The sequence below is a fragment of the Psittacula echo genome (assembly GCF_963264785.1).
Source record: "Psittacula echo genome assembly, chromosome: 1".
Lineage (NCBI taxonomy): Eukaryota > Metazoa > Chordata > Aves > Psittaciformes > Psittacidae > Psittacula > Psittacula echo.
In genome coordinates this window covers 8,181,927-8,200,232 of record NC_137735.1, presented here as the reverse complement: position 1 = coordinate 8,200,232, position 18,306 = coordinate 8,181,927, and the positions used below count along the sequence as shown (strand labels likewise).

General features: G+C 42.5%; 1 protein-coding gene across 6 annotated transcripts; it reads left to right on the top strand.

Moving 5' to 3' along the window:
• Positions 1-6,983: 6,983 nt before the first annotated feature.
• Positions 6,984-18,047, top strand: TMEM129 (transmembrane protein 129, E3 ubiquitin ligase). 6 transcript variants are annotated; one of them, XR_013957306.1, is made up of 5 exons: positions 6,984-7,254; positions 8,244-8,718; positions 11,023-11,182; positions 12,944-13,400; positions 13,781-13,843. XR_013957306.1 is itself a non-coding variant. In XM_080622381.1 (5 exons), the coding sequence occupies exons 1-5, from the start codon at positions 7,050-7,052 to the stop codon at positions 13,819-13,821; spliced, it is 921 nt and encodes a 306-aa protein (XP_080478507.1). In that variant the 5' UTR covers positions 6,984-7,049; the 3' UTR covers positions 13,822-13,970. The 6 variants fall into 6 exon arrangements, 5 of the variants coding, with proteins under 5 accessions (XP_080478507.1, XP_080478508.1, XP_080478505.1 ...); XM_080622381.1 differs by having other exon boundaries at positions 13,361-13,400; positions 13,781-13,970; XM_080622382.1 differs by having other exon boundaries at positions 12,944-13,001; positions 13,781-13,889.
• The last annotated feature ends 259 nt before the right edge of the window (positions 18,048-18,306 follow it).

The window sequence follows — 18,306 nt, the reverse complement described above, 5'->3', positions numbered from 1 at the left end:
GTGTATCTCAGAAGGCTCTGAAAGCATTTACATGCAGCACTGCATAGCCCTCCCCTTTTGTTAGGGGTCTGAGCAGTTGTTGACGTTACACTTTCCACAGTTAGTATTATTTCCTTTACTAATTAAGCTGCCTATCCTTTAAAGGGAGCTCTGTCATTTGTAGGTTCTTCATTCCCAACCCCTTAGAGCCAGCAGGGACACAGTCATGCCTCTTGTAATGGTGGCATCTACCTAAGCAAAATTACAGGTTTTGCAAGGGGCAGATGACAATCATTTCTCTATTTTATTCACATGGTCTCATTACTGCATTGTACTTCAGCACACATCAAACGCAGATTTGGTTGGTTGGAGTGTTTATGATCAGAGTGCTGAAAATTATTTGGCTTTTCCTGCTGTTTTAAGACACATAGTACTTAAGAATCCTTTGCAGCATAGACATTACTGGTATGCAAATCTGGAAAAAAAATTGTAATTAAAAAGGTATTTCTTAAATACTGTACTTGCATTGGACATACACAAACTTCTGTAAACCATATAGGCTGATTTAATTCTTACTGGTATTTCAAGTGTGAAGCACTTGAAACTACAGCTTACATCACAACTAAGATTAAGGCCGAAAATAAACTAGAAATAGAGAAAGAACACATTTGAAGTACACAAGGAAAGTCAGCATGTTACAGGTACTTGAACTCTGCCTACCTTTTATTCCCATTGGAGACTCCACTATTGTTAAAGGTTTAACAACCAATACTCAGTGATGCTACTGCTGTTTCTTTAAAACAGGAGACAAACCCAAAAAAGCACCAGAGCTCAGAAGGCACGATCTAGGTATAAGCACCATCCATGAAGGATGACCCCAGAAGCTCAGTTAGCTATCTGACAAACCACTAACAGAGCAATTTATTTCATAAGAACTGATGTGTTACCTTGTACCATCTCTGCAAGATAATCACTACTGAGTGGAAGAGATGTTGGCTTTCTGTAATGGATAACCAAGTGATCTCAAATGCTCAATTTGACCAAACAGCTAATCCTTAGGTTGTCTTTATATCCTCCATCATGCAGTCAAGATTAAACAAGAAAATCAGCAGAGAAAGACTCCAAATGATTGTGTTCATTGTCATAAAGAAGTTACAAGAACGTTCCCACTAAAAATTTTAAGTCACATTTTCAATCTCATTGTCCTCATGTATTCATATTTCCGTATATAATCCTCCATGCACATTTCCCCACTCTTACATAAATTCTTATGGGAAAGTTTGCTACCTACTCTTCACTGAACTCAGCTGCTTTGTCTGCAAAGCATTTTTAATCAGCAGTGGAATGCAAAAAACGGCTACAGAAGCAATGGCAAGCAAAGCATGCCCATATTAGCTATGCCTTCAGTCCTTTATTCTTGATCATATTCATACTTTATATATGAATTAACTTGGGCTAAAGTATTTTTACATTAACTTGTAGAACTTGAAGCAAACTTTGTTGCTTTCCTTTATTCCAAATCAACATTGAGACAGCAGACCATGTGAATCTCTACAAGCTGTACGTGTTTGTTGGAGTTACTTTAGAAATGAAGACTAGGACATAAAGTTGTCAACACCTTCCAAAACAAGCTTCATAAGCAAGGGGAGGTTTGTCACTAAGCTATTTCTGCACCACTGTAAATCAGATTCTGATCATTAAAATATCCAATAAATTGACACCATATAGACAGACATTTGCCCAGCATTTTATATATTAAAACTAACAACCAAATGCCTTTCTACAATTAAAGTAATTTCAAATTTATTTAAAATATTCATAATCAAGATAGGATCTAAATTGTATTTCACAAGTTCATTAGCTAGTATTTGTGATAAGCTGAAAGGGGAAGGGAGGCTTCATGAAAGACATCTTTTTGTTTAAAGGGGTCAGTGTTGAAGGTCTGCAGGTATTGTGAAAGGCAGCAAATTTCCCACTATGGCAAATCAAAGCTCACAAAAATGAAACTGCTCCTAGTTTTAGAATGATATTTACCCAGGCACAAGCAGCAGTCTTTCATTCTGTATCCGAGCATGAACATAAATTCAATGGCATCAGATAATTAAACTTCTGGTACCTATGATTTGTAGATTGTGGTCTTCATGGCAACTACCTGTTGTTTAATGAGCACTGGGGCACAGCATCCTGGTCTCAAATACCTAAATAAGCCACTGAACATGCAGGGCAAAGATGGAATTTACTTAATTACCCTTTGAACTTCTCTACAAGTTCAGATGCAGAGCACCTGCTCATGGACAAACTAATAGTATGTGATGTGAATACTTCCATACAAACTAATGCAGAGCTGGCCAACATACATATATATATTTAGTGTAAACATCTCAATTCAGAAATCTGGAGACGGACTTCTTACAAGAGCATATAGTGACAGGACAAGGGGGAATGGCTTTAATCCGACAGAAGTGAGAATTAGACTTCAGGAAAAAACTTTTTACTATGAGGGTGGAGAGGGACTGGCACAGGGTGCCCACAGAAGCTGTGGCTGCCCCATGCCTGGAGTGTTCAAGGCCAGGCTGGATGGGCCTTGGAACAACCTGGTCTAATGGAAGGTGTCCCTCTCTGTGGCAGGGGGTTGGAACAAGATGAGCTTTAAGGTCCCTTCCAACCCAAATTACTCTGTGATTCTATGAAATAAAAACTCTCCTGCTTAACTGACTCATAATCACAACCTTTCCCTGAACAGATCATTTGAGGAAGGGGAATTTGCATCAGTTTTAGCCAAAACCAAGTTCTGGAGGCCACAGACGTGGAGCCCCAGGCCAGCCAACCCCATGAACCCCCGTTGGGGGCACCGGGATGCAGCTCATGGCAGAGGAACAAAAGATGTTCTTGGCCTTCAGCAGCAGACAGCCACGAAGAGGCTCCTCAACACTGGGCTAGGGAAGGCTTTGCAGGCTCTCAGAGGAAGAGCGGACACTTCCCATCATTGCACCTTAAAACCATGCTGTAAGTTAAAATAAACAGCAACCCTCCCCCAGCCTCACAATACTCCCGAGTCATCCTAGGCCACAGAAGACCCACATCACTCCCCTAGAAACGCAATGGAGTGTCTTCAACAACCCCCACGTTCCCAAGCTGCTGGAACCTCCCTCAGCCCCATTAAAGCCCCCAGGCTCACACAAATACCCATGTATGTTTCCCCTCCCCATTGTCAAAGGGCACCCAGAGACCCCATCAGCCCCCATCACGCTCCAAATGCGCAGAGATGCTCTGAAGAGCCTCCTGAAAGCCCCCCTCAGCTCCAACGCTCTGAGCTCCACCCCATCACCCCCGACCATTAACCCCAAGCTCCTAGCTCTGCTTCATCCCCAAACTCACAAAAGTCATGTCGTCGTTCCCCCACACCCCGGATACCTTGGTCCTAACAGCACAAAAGTGCCTCCGTGACCCCTCGACAGAAGCTGCTCCGCCCCACGCCACCCCAAGATCACAGATGGGGGTCCCCGAGCCCGTCGATGTGTGCGTATGTGTGTGTCCCCGTTCTGTGGTACCCCAAGCTCAGAGACAGGGATCCAGAGCCTGTCGTCGTCTCCTCCCCGCTCCACACCATCCCCAAGCTCACAGAGGGGGCCCCCAAGCCTATAGTCGCTGTTTGTGTCTTCCCCCTATTCCGGCCTACACCACCCCACGCTCTCACTGCCCACCCTCCCCCAAACTCATCAGGACAGCCCTCAGCTCCACAGACAATCAAGCTACCCCCCAAAGGACCCCTACCTGCCGGCAGGGCCCAGGAGCGAGCCCGGGGGACGCTCGATCGAAGCGCTGGAAAAGACCGGGCCGGCAGAAACCCTGATCGCTGCAAACACCACTGGGTAGCGCCCCCCTACTGCCGCCACAGGATTTCAAATTCCAACGGCAGCCCCGGCCAGCGAATGAGGAAGCGGCATTGGGACGAGTCCGCCAATCAGAAGAGCGCCCTGGAGGAGGGTGGGAGCAGCCACTATCCCTGGTGCGGGCCGCGCGAGGGGTGCTGGGTAGTGTAGTGCGTAGTCCAGCATGGCGGCTGAACGTTTCAGCTCGGGCGCGGTCCTTGGCGATGTCCACCTTCAGACCCGCTTCGGACCCCCCTGCTCAGGGAAGCGCATACCGGCTGTGGGAGAAAACTGCCTGTTTGGTGTTCTTTGTGAAGGGAGTGAGGTGGCAGGTCAGGCCCCACTGGACTTCATTGTCTCTGGAGGCAGAGATTTGTGTCTGCAAATCCTGAGGTAAATAATGCTGCCCTTTGGCACGAAATTTCATTAAGGCAATTTCTCAACACCCAAACCCTTTTGCAGTAGAAGGAGTGGAATAAGAGGCATGGAACGAAGTGCCAAAGGCCCATTTGGATCACCCTATGGGCACTCACCTCACTATTGACGTGCCTTCTAGCCAGGGGAAGGCCTGGCAGTCACTGGCCCGCCCTCACTGCCCTATGCTGTACCACACACAGGTTTCCATGCAAAGCAAAGCAAAACTGGGCCAGAATTTAAGATGCAGGTGCCTGCCATGGAGGAATTGTGCCTATGTCCTACACAGTATTCGTAAGAGGTCAATATCAGTATATCCCTCTGTACTCAGCACTGGTGAGGGTGCATCTCAAATCTTGTGTTCAGTTCTGGGTCCCTCAGTATAAAAGAGATGTTGAGGTGCTGGAGTGGGTCCAGAGAAGGGCAAAGGAGCTGGTGCAGTGCCTGGAGCACAAGTGTGATGGGAAATGGCTGAGGGATCTGGGGGGGGTTTAGTCTGGAGAAGAGAAGGCTCAGGGGGGAGCTTATCGCTCTCTGGAACTGCCTGAGAGGAGGTTGTAGGGAGGTGGAGTCTGTCTCTTCTCCCAAGTAACAAGTGATAGTACAAGAGGTAATGGCCTCAAGCTGCACCAGGGGAGGTTTAGATTGGATATTAGGAAAAAATTCTTCACTGAAAGGGTGATCAGGCATTGGAATAGGCTGCCCAGGGAAGTTTCCACTGTCCCTGGAAGCATTCAAAGAATGTGTAGAACAGGTCCTCAGTGACATGGTTTAGTGGTGGTCCTGGCAGTTGATACAAGGAAAGCAAGTGCCTGGAAAACATAGGGTTAAAATACTTTTAGCTTAACTTAGGTCTAAGAAAACAATGTTTATGTTATAAGTCTGTGGTGTGATAACAGAATATAGTAGTCTTATAGTAGTCTTACTAACAAGAGTGAATTGTTTCCTTTCATACTTCTAATGAATGAAGTATTTCTTACCATCCTTCTGATTATCAGTTAGTTTGGAGACAGTGACTCCCGAACATCTGCTACCTTGGGAGGCAATAAATTTTGTAGACGAAGGTCACATTGTTTTAAATCTTTGCCAGCTATCAGAAACTTGCAGATACAGCTGGTTTCAGCTAATTTGTGATTACTGGGGCATCCAGCTGTGCCAAAGGTGAAAAGCGCACCCTGAGGAAGACTGCTTATTTCATCTTGAAGACCCCTGCCCACGACCATCGGAGGGCAGTGTGCAAGATCCAAAAGGGAGGAGACTTATGATAATGAGTACCTAAACTAATTGTAATATCCCCGGGGAACTCTCAGGAACCTAATGAATATGCATGTTTGTGTGTAATAAATATCTGCTTGCTTAACCCCTCGGTGTGCAAGTTAGGAGGAGCGATCCCTCTTTCACCCGGTGCTGTAATAAACATACCTGCTTTATAACTGTCTGAGTTCTAGAGTCTGATTTCATGCTTTACAGTCCTGAGGTAATGGTTTGACTTGATAATCTTAAAGGTCTTTTCCATCCTAGTTAATTCTATGATTCTGTGAATATAAGTAAACTTGGAGTATCCCCCCGAGTCAGTCCTGTGGTGAGTTTATGAAATCATGTTGATACCATGAGGACTCTTTAAGGGAAATTAAATTTGTTGATCTAGAAATAAATGCTTAGAAGCTGAAAAGCTTTAGGTCCACATTTAAATTCTGCTTCTATTCAGAGATCTATAATGATAAATAAAACCACATGAACCGAGACACGGACTTGTCTCACCACATTCAGGACTTTTGCACTACTGTCCCATGTAGCTGTTAGAGCATGTTAGCGCTCTTCCCCTCTCAAACATAAACCCATCAGTCGGCCTGTGGGTCCCCAAGTACATCCTCATAATACATGTTATTGATCAACAACAGGAACACTTGACCCATCTGCCATTGATGCCAACCCATCTGTTGCATTTCACATGCTGGGGGTAGCATTTCCTATTTACATTTCCCCATCAGTATTAGCATGTAACATTACATATTGCTTCCTCTGCTGTGCTTTTCCACTTGTGCAATTTCTCCATTCTCTAAAAGAGACCAACATGCCATTTATGGTGATTAAAGGGTACAAGCAGGGGTTTTGCTGCATTTTAAGAGAAATGGTGATTATTGTGGCTATTAGTTATTATTTGTACTTCAGTAGTAACCATAGATCCCAGCCAGGCCTGTCCCTTTACTGTGTTTGGGAGTGCACAAACGTGATCTTAAGATCTGTCTCTCTTTAATGCCTTTTAAGATCTGACATCCCTGTCTCCGTAATTCTCTGAATAGTACATAAAATACACCACGAGAAACAAGGCTTTTTCAGACCTGTAAGTAAAACGGTCTGTTTTCCTGCTTTAGAAGGGTGATGCCCTCATCCGACAGCTCTCTTTCAGTTTAGTTTACAAGTCGCCAGCCGTTTCTAAGGCCTGAGGCTATGGGGAAAGCTGGCTACCGGGAGATACGAGTCCTGGCCAGCCCTGGAGAGACAGGGGCTGAGCGAAACGGTCGGTTCCTTGCTGGAACGGGGCCGCAGCCCCGGGGTTCGCCACTGTGAAGGCCGGGACAGCGGGGCTCCGTACAGACCCCACCAGTGGCACGGAAGACCCCCGCCAGCCCCGAGCGTTCCGCGGCCGCGCCTCCACCCCCCGACCGCTACCGGCTCCGCCCCAACGGAACTGCCGGCCGCCCATCCGGGGCCACGGCGGAACTACGGCTCCCAGCCAGCTGCGGGCCGGGCCGCGCTGCGCTGTGCCCGGCGGGGCGCAGCATGGAGAGCCCGGCGGTGACCTTCACGCTGGCCTACGTGGTGTTCTCCGTGTGCTTCGTTTTCCCGCCCGACGAGGTGCGCTCGGCGGGGCTGACGGTGCAGAGCCTGCTGGCCGCCTGGCTGGGCAGCGAGGATGCGGCCTTCGTGCAGTACCACCTGCGGCGCAGCACCGGCACGCTGCTGGCGCACTCTCTCCTGCCCCTCGGTGAGCACCAGCGGTGGCGGGCGAGGCACCGGGGTGGGGGGGGATGAAAACCCGCTGCCAGGGTCCTGTTGTGCCCGCCGGGAGCTGGGGGGTCCTCAGCAGTGCCCGCCTGTCCTTTTCAGGTGTGGGTCAGTCGGTCACGCTATGTATATATATGTATATATCATGTATATAACATCCTGGAAATAGCCTAAAGGGGGCCGATAAGGAAGCTGGAGACGGACTTTTGACAAGGGCATGTAGAATAGTACAAAGAGTAACGGTTTAAACTGAAAAAGGGTAGATTTAAATTAGATACAAGGAAGAAGTTCTTCCCCATGAGGGTGGTAAAACACTGGCGCAGGTTGCCCAGAGAAGCTGTGGCTGCCCCATCCCTGGCAGTGTTCAAGGCCAGGTTGGATGGGGCTTGGAGCAACCTGGTCTAGTGGAAGGTGTCCCTCCCCATGGCAGGGGGTTACAACTGGATGAGCTTTAAGGCCCTTTCCAACCCAGACCATTCTGTGATTCTGTTTTAGTATTGCTCATGCCTCTTTGTGATGTACACAGTGAGCTTTCTAACTAGTTGGCTGCATCTGAATACATGCAGTTACAGAGAAGTAGCATTTTATTTAACTTGTGAATTCAAATCAGCTTCCTTTAGCCATACAGTTCTGCTAAAACTATATGGCATCTTACAGGTAATTTATTCAACCAGCAAATTCAAATCGGCTTCCTTAAGATATATATTTCTCATAAAAGTGGCCTTTTATAGGCAATTTTATTTAACCTGCAAATTCAGATCAGCTTAATTTAGCTATGTAACTGGTTAAAATCACTGACAGGTAACAATTTACCTTAGGTTGCTTATGGCAAGAGATTGAATTTGAGTTGTTATCCAGAGTACAGCAGCTCTCTTGGAGATGAGCTCACTGGTTAGATAACTATGATTTGGGGTATATGTTTATGTATGTACTTTATTGCTTTCTGAAAGTAAGTCTTTTTCCTTGCAGGTTATTACCTTGGTATGTGCTTTGCTGCACCTGAAAAACATCTTTGCTTTTTCTACCTGGCTTCAAAAGGATGGAAAACTTTCTTCTTCTTCGCTGTTCTCTTTCCAGCAGTCACCAGTGCCCTGGCATATTACTGGTCACGGAAAGGTTGGAATAATCATCCGTTAGCCCGAACACTCGCTATTTATGCTCTCCCACAGTCGGGTTGGAGGGCAGTAGCTTCTTCCATCAATACAGAATTTAGGAGAATTGACAAATTTGCTACTGGAGCCCCAGGAGCAAGGGTGATTGTCACGGACACATGGGTGATTAAAGTGACCACCTACTGTTTACATGTTGCCCAGCAGCAGGACATTCATTTGACAGTGACAAACTCCAGACAGCACGAGCTCACCCCAGACTCAAATATGCCTGTGCAGTTCCTCACCATCCGTGTTGCCAGTATAAATCCCTACGTGAAGGCATTTGATATCCGGTAAAACAACTGCGCTGTTACATCTGTGATATTTGATGGTGCTAATGGAATGCTTTTGTGGCAGAGCTGAAGACTCCGAAGGTCTTGTCCCTTCCTTTTTGTCCCTGCCTGGTGTTCAAAGATGCTGTGTGTGCAGTTCTGCCACACAGTGCTGTGAAGAAAGGTTGTTTAGAAGGATTTGTACAAGTACAGTATTGAATGCACAGTGGTTAAACAGAGGGACTGCCCTGTTTGATCCTTTATTAGGAAGAGGATTGTGCTAGATGCAGAAAGAAAGAACTGGGAAAACATAGGTGAAAGGTGGAGAACAGGAATGAAAGGGAGAATCTTTGGTCTTCGGAATTTTTAGAAAGGAGAAGTAGTCATTTTTCTACAACTGGCTGGTTTTCACCCATGACTGTTTTTGTCTGCTCAAGGCTCATAAATTTTGTCAGTGCTGGGGAGAGTTCTCTTTGAGCTATTACAAACCAACTTCCTTAAAGCAAGGAAGTAATCTTGGTCTGTTTCTGTGTTCTCATAGCAGTAAATAATAGCGAACATGCTGCAACCTGTCAGGGCTTGTTTTCCAAGGGCACGTGCTGTTTTTTTTCAGCAGCCTCTCTGTGGAGCTAGGCAAAAGTACAAGTTCTGCAGAAACCTGTAACACTGAATAGAAGGATGCTAAAGTCCCTGAAGTTGTCATTAAACTGAGTACACAAAACCATGTTAGTGCTTCTAAAACTATATTTGAAAAGGCCTTTGAGTGTCTGCTTGCAGTGAAGTTGTATGACAGCAGGACTTATTTACTATGTAATTAGAAGTAGTCAGATCTCCAGACTTGTAGGTGAGCAGAGGGGTCCTGGCAAGCATGCATAAGGCATAGCAGTGGTTGCATGAGATACCCAGGTGAACAGAGCTCAGAATGAGAGACTAGTGAAGGTAAGCGTGAAAATCCTGAGTAGACCTGTGGAGTGGTGACCAAATAAGTATTAAATAACTAATTACTTTTTTTCTGTAACTGCTTCAGTGTCAGGGTGACAAACCTACATCCCCAGCTCAGAAAATCATGGCTTTTTTGACAATTCCTTTTTGGGGAAAAAAAAAAATCCAACCCCCAAAACTTTATTTTATGGCTAACCAGAACTACACCGAGAACAGTGTTTAAAAGTTCTTGTAATAAGATATGTCAGAAATAGCAAGTCTCTGCTAGAATACAGTCATACAAGATTTAAGAAAAGTGCCATAGGACAGAATTCCCCTACTAAGGATAAAGGATTATTGTGTATACCCAGAATCAGAATCAGTGGGATGTTTCTAGATAAATGTTTTTGTGCAGTCAGGCCGCATTTCCCTGAGTGTGCAATGTGAATTTTTCCTCTGCATAGAATGATCTCTGTTATTTGCACAGATAATAGCATCTGTTAACAAACAACAGTATCCTATAGTAGTTGAAACAATGGAGACCACCTGATGCTTAAGCTAAGCCAGCATTGCATTGTACCGGGCTTCAGGAAGAACAAGGATTTCAGGGCAGTGTTCCCAGGTCTTCTCTGTGAAAGCTGTTTAAGGAGTGGAAACATGGAGAGGGGGAGTTCTGACTATACAGTTCAGAACAATTAAAAAGGGGTAACAACAGTAATGTGTCATTACCAGGTCTGCATAAGGTCTCATGTGCCTCGAGGTCTGTGGGCCTCACTGTACTTAGCAGAAGTAAACCTAATGTGATACGCAGCTTGTTACAGCCTTAACTCAAAGCGTAAGTTGCATTCAGCAGCTCTTTGTAACCACCATGAAATTTCAGGTTTATCTAGAATTGAATCATAAAACCACAGAAACTGAACTGATTGATACTTCTATGTACTATATATCACTTTGTGATACATGCCACGTGATACAACTTTGATTTCTGTCCTCAGGAATTTATAAATCAGAATTCAGGTGTAGTACAAGTAAATTGGAATTAAAAAGGTGGACAGAAATTGAGCATGAGGCATTTTACAGTTAATGCATGATTTAGGTACCTGTATTGCTTTTCTTCATGCTGGTAACTTCAAACCCTTCTTTATTTTAGTATGTTTTAGTTAATCTCTGGCATATCCTGTCAGGTATGAAGGAGGACAGTGTGTTCTGTTGTCTTGTGTCAAAACCAATAACTAAAGAGCAAAAGAAAACAAAATAGTCAACACTTTATTTATTGACTAGTGTGTACCAACCTAAATAGCTTTTGTGTGGATTCACTTCTCTTGTGGTAACCTCTGCAATGTACTATCAAGGTATTTGAATGGATAATCATGATAACGTTTTGTTCCATGTTTTGTTCTTCAGGTTGAACTCAACAGAGTATGGGGAGCTCCGAGAAAAGCTCCGTGCTCCCATCAGCAATGCGGCTAATGTTGTGATCCATCAAAGCCTTAGTGATTTATTTCTAGAAACCTTTACATCTCTGGTGGAAATTAACCAGACATACTCCATTCCAAGCACCCAGGTGAGACTTCCTGTCCATGTGAGACTGTAATCATTATACTTTTCAATATAGCTGAGCCTGCAGTTACTGTGTCATTGATAACTTAGGGCTGTCGAAGGTCAATTTTAAGGTAAGTCATTGTCAAGGGCTTAACCAAAAAGTTTTGTGGTTGAATGATAATTAAATGGTAATTATTATATGGTAATTAAACAGTAATCAAAGGGTAATTAAACAGCAGTCAAACACTCAACTTCTAGTAATTAAGCTAGCCTTTATACAATATGCCTTAGATCTGATACAGAATGTTGCTTACCTTGCTGTAGATAACAGAAGCTGGGTAAGGGGTGTCTCATCCTCAAGGAGTAATTGTGAGAGGTGTTGTATGTCAGGGGAGATACAGCCCACTGCCGCACAAGATAGCAAAATGGGCTCAGGGGGTACAGATATTTGTAGTGTAAAGTGACTGACTCATAGTCAAACTCCCCTTCGGGGCATGTGCAGCCATCTTAGTTTTGTCTAGTTCGTATCAGGCTGGCACCATTAGCTCCTAATAAGACATGGCCTAGATTCCTTAACATCCCAAGAAGCTCTGGCCTAGCACACTTGCTCAAGGTCTGCACAGCAGGGCTGACTTCAAGTCAAGCCTCCTCTTTGGCGATGCCTGGACCATCATGCTGTTCACGTATTGACATAGGTGCATCTGTCACAGGGGCTCACCTTCCATTTGAGTAATACATGTAATATAGTTCTGGCTGCTTCTTCCATTCCTTCTGTAAGGAGATGATCTGTATTGTGAGCATGACATTTTTGAGAAATAGCATAGTGGAAGAAAGTCCCCTATAATAATTCCCATCATTTGGAAGTGATGAGGTTACATTTCCAGAAGGTTTATGGGAGCTAGAATAACAGCTGTTGTTACTGGTCATTAGGCAGTTTGCTCCATTGCAGCTTACTTTTCCAGATAGCCAGGTTTTGCTGGATCTTGTGCTGAAATTAATCAGTGATTCTTAATATGACCTTGCTTTAATTGTAAATAATGCCACAGAGTCCTCCTTGCTGTAATATTTGTGACCTGTTCATTATCATACTTGTGCAGCAGTTGGACCTGTGACTAGAGCACTGTTCAAGATACCAAAGGTAACTAATTAAACTAGTTCTGGTGACCTTGTGGTGAGTCTGTGTGAGAGGTTCCAGCACATGGAGTGAGCACTTGGTATCTTTACTAGTGCTACGCAGCTTGTGTGGTTTTTTTTTTGCTGTCTGGTTACATGAGCTAGCTAATACCAGACTGGGTCAGATATGTCTGCATGTAATGTAGTTGTGCATTTTGATAGCTGTGGCAATGTACAGTGAAAAGAGATGTTCAAAATAGAAGATACTATTAATGTGAGAGTTGCTTTCTTTCAGGCCTTTTCATTTGTGACACATTTATGTGTCAGCTGAGCTACTGAACTTTGGTTTGACATTGAGTGATAAATAATATCAGAAATTGATATGGACGTTTAAAATACAACATGGCATTTATCCTATTTTGAAGCTCTATGAATAAGTTGGAAAACATAGTTAACCTTTCTATGCTAGAGTTTTTTCTGTCTAAAAAGACTAAAATAAGCACTAATTTCACAAGTGAAAGCTGATCCAGCTTCCAAAAGAAGCAGTCCTGCTTCCTGCACACTTCTCATCCTATGTTGACACAAGAGTTAGTCTACAGTGAACCTTGTTGGGAGAGGCGATCAAGGTGAAAAGCAAGATGACTGGTTTTCACCTGGATCTGCTCCACAGGCAAGCTGCCAGTGTGGCGGGACAGATGCTTGAGCTGACAAGGGAAGAGACACTAGAGGTGAGAACTAGAGACCACAAAGCAAAGCAGCTTTTTGTTACATCAGTAGCAGTATGAATGGGATTCAGGTCTCCATGCCTGTTCAATGTGCTGTCTTTTGAACTTTGTCAAGTTCTTGGAGAGCTCTGGCTGGAAGACACATGGGAAATGCTAATTACTGTTTATTACTTGTAAAACACTTCCTAGCAAAATGACCTCCCTATATGCAACTGCAAGTTTATGTGGCGTAATTAACTGTGGGGAAATAGCAATTATTCCAATACTAGCCAAGAAAAATTACGTAAACTTCTGGTCCTTCAAGATGAGGTCCCATTGTGTTGAGTAGAGCCCCGAATTCCTCTGTTATTTATGTCTCTTAGAAAGATGGAAGACAGGAGCAGCCATTTGCTGTAATAAGTGGTAAGAACTGTTTGTTTTATTTATTGTCCTTACTTTATATAAGTATGTTTTTGAAAAACAGTATGTCTAAATGATGAAGATAGCTACTTGCTTACCTTGCCCTAGCTGCTGTGCTCTGGAAAGAGGTGGAGCTCTTCAGAGAAAGAATGGGGTTTTTCAGTCATTTTCATTTATTCAGTCTCATGCAGCAGTTCTGGGCTTTTTTGTTTGAAGAGATACTTTGTCCTTATTCTAATAGAAGAATTGTTCTAATAAAACAAAGCTATGGAGATGGAAACTATTTGATATCTTCTGATGGGGCAGTTCTGTTTTGAGGCTCTGCCCAACTCCAGGCTGTGGATTTCATGGTTTCAGGGTTTGACATTGTCCTCTTTCTCTAGGAACTGGAGCCATGCATAGGGTGTATGCAGACTATTGCTAACATCAAGCTCATCAAGAACTGCCAGGAGCCAAACGAAGGGGAGTGCCAGCAGTGCTACTGTCGTCCCATGTGGTGCCTCACCTGCATGGGCAAATGGTTTGCCAGCCGACAAGATCAGCAGCGCCCAGAGACATGGCTGTCGAGCCAAGTGCCTTGTCCGACTTGCCGAGCCAAATTTTGCATTTTAGATGTTTGCATAATACGATGAGTAATAAATGGGTATGTTTTAACTTTTTAAACTTCATTATTTCAGAGTGGGTTTGGTTAAAAGGCCTGTTAGATTTGTTTCTGAGACTTCATCTTCTACAAAGGTGCAGGCTCCAAAGCTTTCTTTTACAGTGTTGAAAACAGATGTAAATCTTTTCAGTTCCTCTCAACTTTTACTTGTATCTTTGGGTTTTGTTCCCTAGATGTCAGTTTATGGAATTTTATTTAATCCAGACTTCGTTTTCTTCTTGGGTTTAATAAGGATATACCTTTACACTTACAGTACTATCCTCTTTTTTTAAGTTTCAACATAGGTTAAATTCTTTCAATTTTTAAAGTTAACTTGGGTTTTTATTCTTTAATAAAGGGCTAACTGAGAAAATTACTTTGGTTAGACTTCATTGATACTTTGTTCTTCTTCAATCCATTTCTAAAGTTCTTACTAATCTTTAGAAGTACTCATTGAATAAGTATACCAGTTGTGTTCCTTGTGCTGCTCCCCTCCACTAAGAAGGGGGACCATTTTCTGTAGGCTAAGGAATTTAATCCCTGAAGATGTATAACTCCCACAGGGACCTTTTATTCCAGTAATCTGCTTCTGGCTTTTGTTTTTATGGATGTATTTATTTCAGACAACAGAAGGAGCTGGAAACATTCCCCATTTACCTACACTGCTAATGCTATGCTTTGTGAAATCTGTTGGTTGCTAGAAGCTGCATAGCTTAGGGTTTCAGTGCTCTTTAGGTGATGGATGTGGGGGGTTTTATACATTTGAATAGAATGCAGCAAACATCTGAACTATCTAAATACTCTGAAAGAATGCTCAGCTGTTCCAAAACCCATAAGCTTTTTCTGAGGGGTAATTTTGCCTCTAAAATTGATGCCAGGATCCCAGAGGTAGAAGTTGACTTGCTAGATGCCTGAAGAATGATTATCATTAGCAAAAGGTTTTCGGGCTTGCAATTCCAGGACTGATCGTAAGCAGTAGTTGCTGGTTTTAATATTCATGGGGTACTGATATACACTTGATCTGATCTGCATCTGAGTAATCTGAAAATTAAACCCAAAGCATTTACAATACATTTAAGAGAGCCTTACTCCTAGACCTAAATGCAGTGCTTAGTCTTCTAGCTGTCCATCACGCCCTTAAGTGGCCCTTAAGAGCCTCAAGCTGCTAGAGAATGTGTGAGTTGTTACACTGGCCTGTGCACTGCATGTGCTGAGATGCATGTATTTGCTTACTTCGGTTGTCCATCTTAGCAGGCTGATAACCTCAGGCAGACAGTTGGGTCAAATAGAGAAAGAAACGTTTTAATGCTTTGGTCTAAGAGAATAAAAGCCTAAGATCTTCCATCTGCATAGTCAGAAGGATCACCTTAGTAAATTGCCCATGGTCTTGCAGAAAGTCCATCTCCAGCTTTCTTATAGGCCCCCCCCTTAGGTATTGGCAAGTGATTACATGAAGACATCTTGACTGCCAACATGTTTTGAGCAGGAAACTCTTTTGAGCAGGCACAAGAGGCAGGATGTTAAAAACTGTAAAAGCACTGGAAGCAGAAGCATGAAAGATGTCATTAGTCTCAGCCAAGCCACAGGTTGTGTGGTGAAAGTACCAAACTGCACTCGGAGCCAGCCAGATGGAAAACGGTTATGAATGTGGCTGCAAGCATTGTTTTGGAGAGGGATAAGGAATTGAGAACAGATTTGACAGCATCATTTGAGATATGTTCTAGTGTTGGTGTTTTTCAATAATATGCACTTTTAAAAGTTCAAACTGTTTGGGTTCAAGGACATGGAATTGCTTGAGGGTGTCTCGGTTGTTACATACTCAGCATCAACTGTGCAATTATCTATAGTAGCTATTAATAACGGTGATTTTTCCATTTTTCATATTGTGTTATTTTGAATTGTGTAGAGTGAAAATTTGACATGAGACTGGTAGTATGGATGTGTCTGTTTCCCAAAGAGATCTTAAGTGGCATGTCCCTCTTCATCAAGATAGGATTGAGTTCCTGAGTTTCAGATGGATTTGTTGACAAGCCTGAAAACTAAACAAAAAATCAAGGAGCTGCTCTGTGATTTAATTTAAAATATTTTCCAGTACTTCTGTCTGTGGGAAAGTTATTTGGAAATTTGAAATGTGCTCTGCAGAGTTTTTTAACCTTGAGAAGATTCTTACAGGGTTGGGTGGTGTCATCAGACAAACAAGCATTTTGAACCCATTACTTCTTGGGAGTTTACATTACGTGGCACAGATAGAAGGGATGTTGTCCTTGAAGCACCTGCAGAAGAGAGGGTAGGATTCTGAAGCTGTGGTTTTGCCACTGACAATAATTCAATTCCTAGAGCTCTTCTCCTATTTGGAATAAAAATATTTATTGTAAACATCCATGAAGTTAAAGTTGTAAAGGCCTTGAGAAATTTGGATAATAGATACAGGTAATTGCAGATGGTTTTATACATGAAAAACAGGTCTGTTTCCAATAGTATTTCATGTAATACGAGCTTTAGTCTGCTGATTTCTTGTGCTGTGGACTTTTTTTTGCAGAAATCTACTTTGAAATAATTGGAAGATTTCATTTCAGTGGAACTTTGCTTTTACTCATCTTATTTCTTTTGCCAGTATAACAGTGTGAGAAAGTAACAGCCATAAATGTATACTACGCTTGCATCTTTTAATGGTAGTGCTCTATACACAGAAGTGCCTCTTGAAACATAGTAATAATTACCAAAACCAAATCATGATTTATGTTAATAATAGTGCCTGGCTTAAATTCCTTAAAACAAGCATTTTTTCCCCAAGTTTAAATTCTCAGTATGATCTGGCATGCCTCCAAAGTTTGTAAGCTTCTTCAAGGCTGTGTTTAAAACCCAACTTGTTAAAAGTCCATATTCTTAGAGACAGCAGAGGGAGGAACTGTAGCCTTTCCCTGCAGTCATGTGATAAGTATCTTGAATAAATCACTGAATATGAAAATAATACGATATAAAAATAGACATCTTCATGGTAGTTTCAGATCATCATCTAAAGAACCACATATACATATAGGACTGTTTCTAGAGAAGATCTTTCCTTGCAGTAACAAGAAATACATTTTCTTAAACATGAGAAGAGGGTTTAGAATTGGTCTTTTTATAGCACTTTTCTAAGAAAAAGAAAACCAACTAATGTCATAGGCTAAAATACTTAAAAGAATTTTCAGTGATTTAGTGTTGCTTTTTCAGCTGTGTGTGTATATGGTTTTCCACATCACTGACTTGTGGGTGGGCAATGTTAGTAATCTGAAGTACGTTAGGTAAATGTAATGTCATTACAATAAGACAATCTATATGTGGGTGCACAACGTCAGCATAAATACTCCATATGTGTGTATACATGTAGAGCCCAAATATCCCCATGTGCTGCAGCTGAAGAGGTGTTTCTGAAAACATGGGCTGTGGCTGTATTAGTTATTTCCACAGTTGTGTTATTTCTGTAATTGTAGCATTCCAGAAAATATTGACAAAATGTTATCCATTGATTTTTTTTAGGTTAACATAGTTTGCTAAATAAAATAAAAAAGGGCATTTTGACCAAGCAGGATGTATTTTGAATCCATTAGATGAATGCAGTCCTTTACCACAAGGCTTGTCATAACTTGAAACCAAAATACCAGGTTATTATATGATTTCTTCAGTATATTTTTATTGCGTTGAAACTTGGTAAACTGCAGCTATGTACCATGCCAGTCAGGCTACACCTCAGCAAGACATAACTGACTAAAGTTCCGAGTGCCGTTTCTCAAGAGATGTCGACTTTGAGGTATTTCAGTAGTTGAGGTATAAATAGTCAAGCTTTTACATGCATTACAATAAATTTTCTTCCAAAGATGTATCACAGGGTTTGTTGTTTTGTTCTTGTTTTGCTTTTTACTGGGATAGCTAACCTGTTTTAAAACACACAATTGTTTGGATAGCCTTTAAGGAAAAGGCTTAATGAATATTTGTAGTTAATCTTAAAAGTCTCTGAAGAGCTGAATAAAAATACAATTGATTTTATGTATGACTTCTGGTTTTCATTTTAAATTTACCTTTGCCAATTTATATAACTTTATATGGGTGGGAATCAGGCGGAGTTATCTGTATACATTTTAGCTGAGAACAGCTGAATACAAAGTGGGCTTAAATTCTCCTGAAGGTGCACCTGATAATGCCTTCTTTAATGAATTTTCTTACTGTAACCTGAATGCAGAGGGTGGCATAAATAAAAGGTGTGTGAAATTTATGTATCTGAGGAAA

What these genes read in the sequence shown, in the direction of transcription:
- TMEM129 (XM_080622378.1), top strand. Translation starts at nt 7,050, where the DNA reads ATGGAGAGCCCGGCGGTGACCTTCACGCTGGCCTACGTGGTGTTCTCC. An exon ending in GCACTCTCTCCTGCCCCTCG is followed by an intron (nt 7,255 to 8,243) that starts GTGAGCACCAGC and finishes TTTTCCTTGCAG; the next exon opens with GTTATTACCTTGGTATGTGC. An exon ending in ACTCCATTCCAAGCACCCAG is followed by an intron (nt 11,183 to 13,780) that starts GTGAGACTTCCT and finishes CTCTTTCTCTAG; the next exon opens with GAACTGGAGCCATGCATAGG.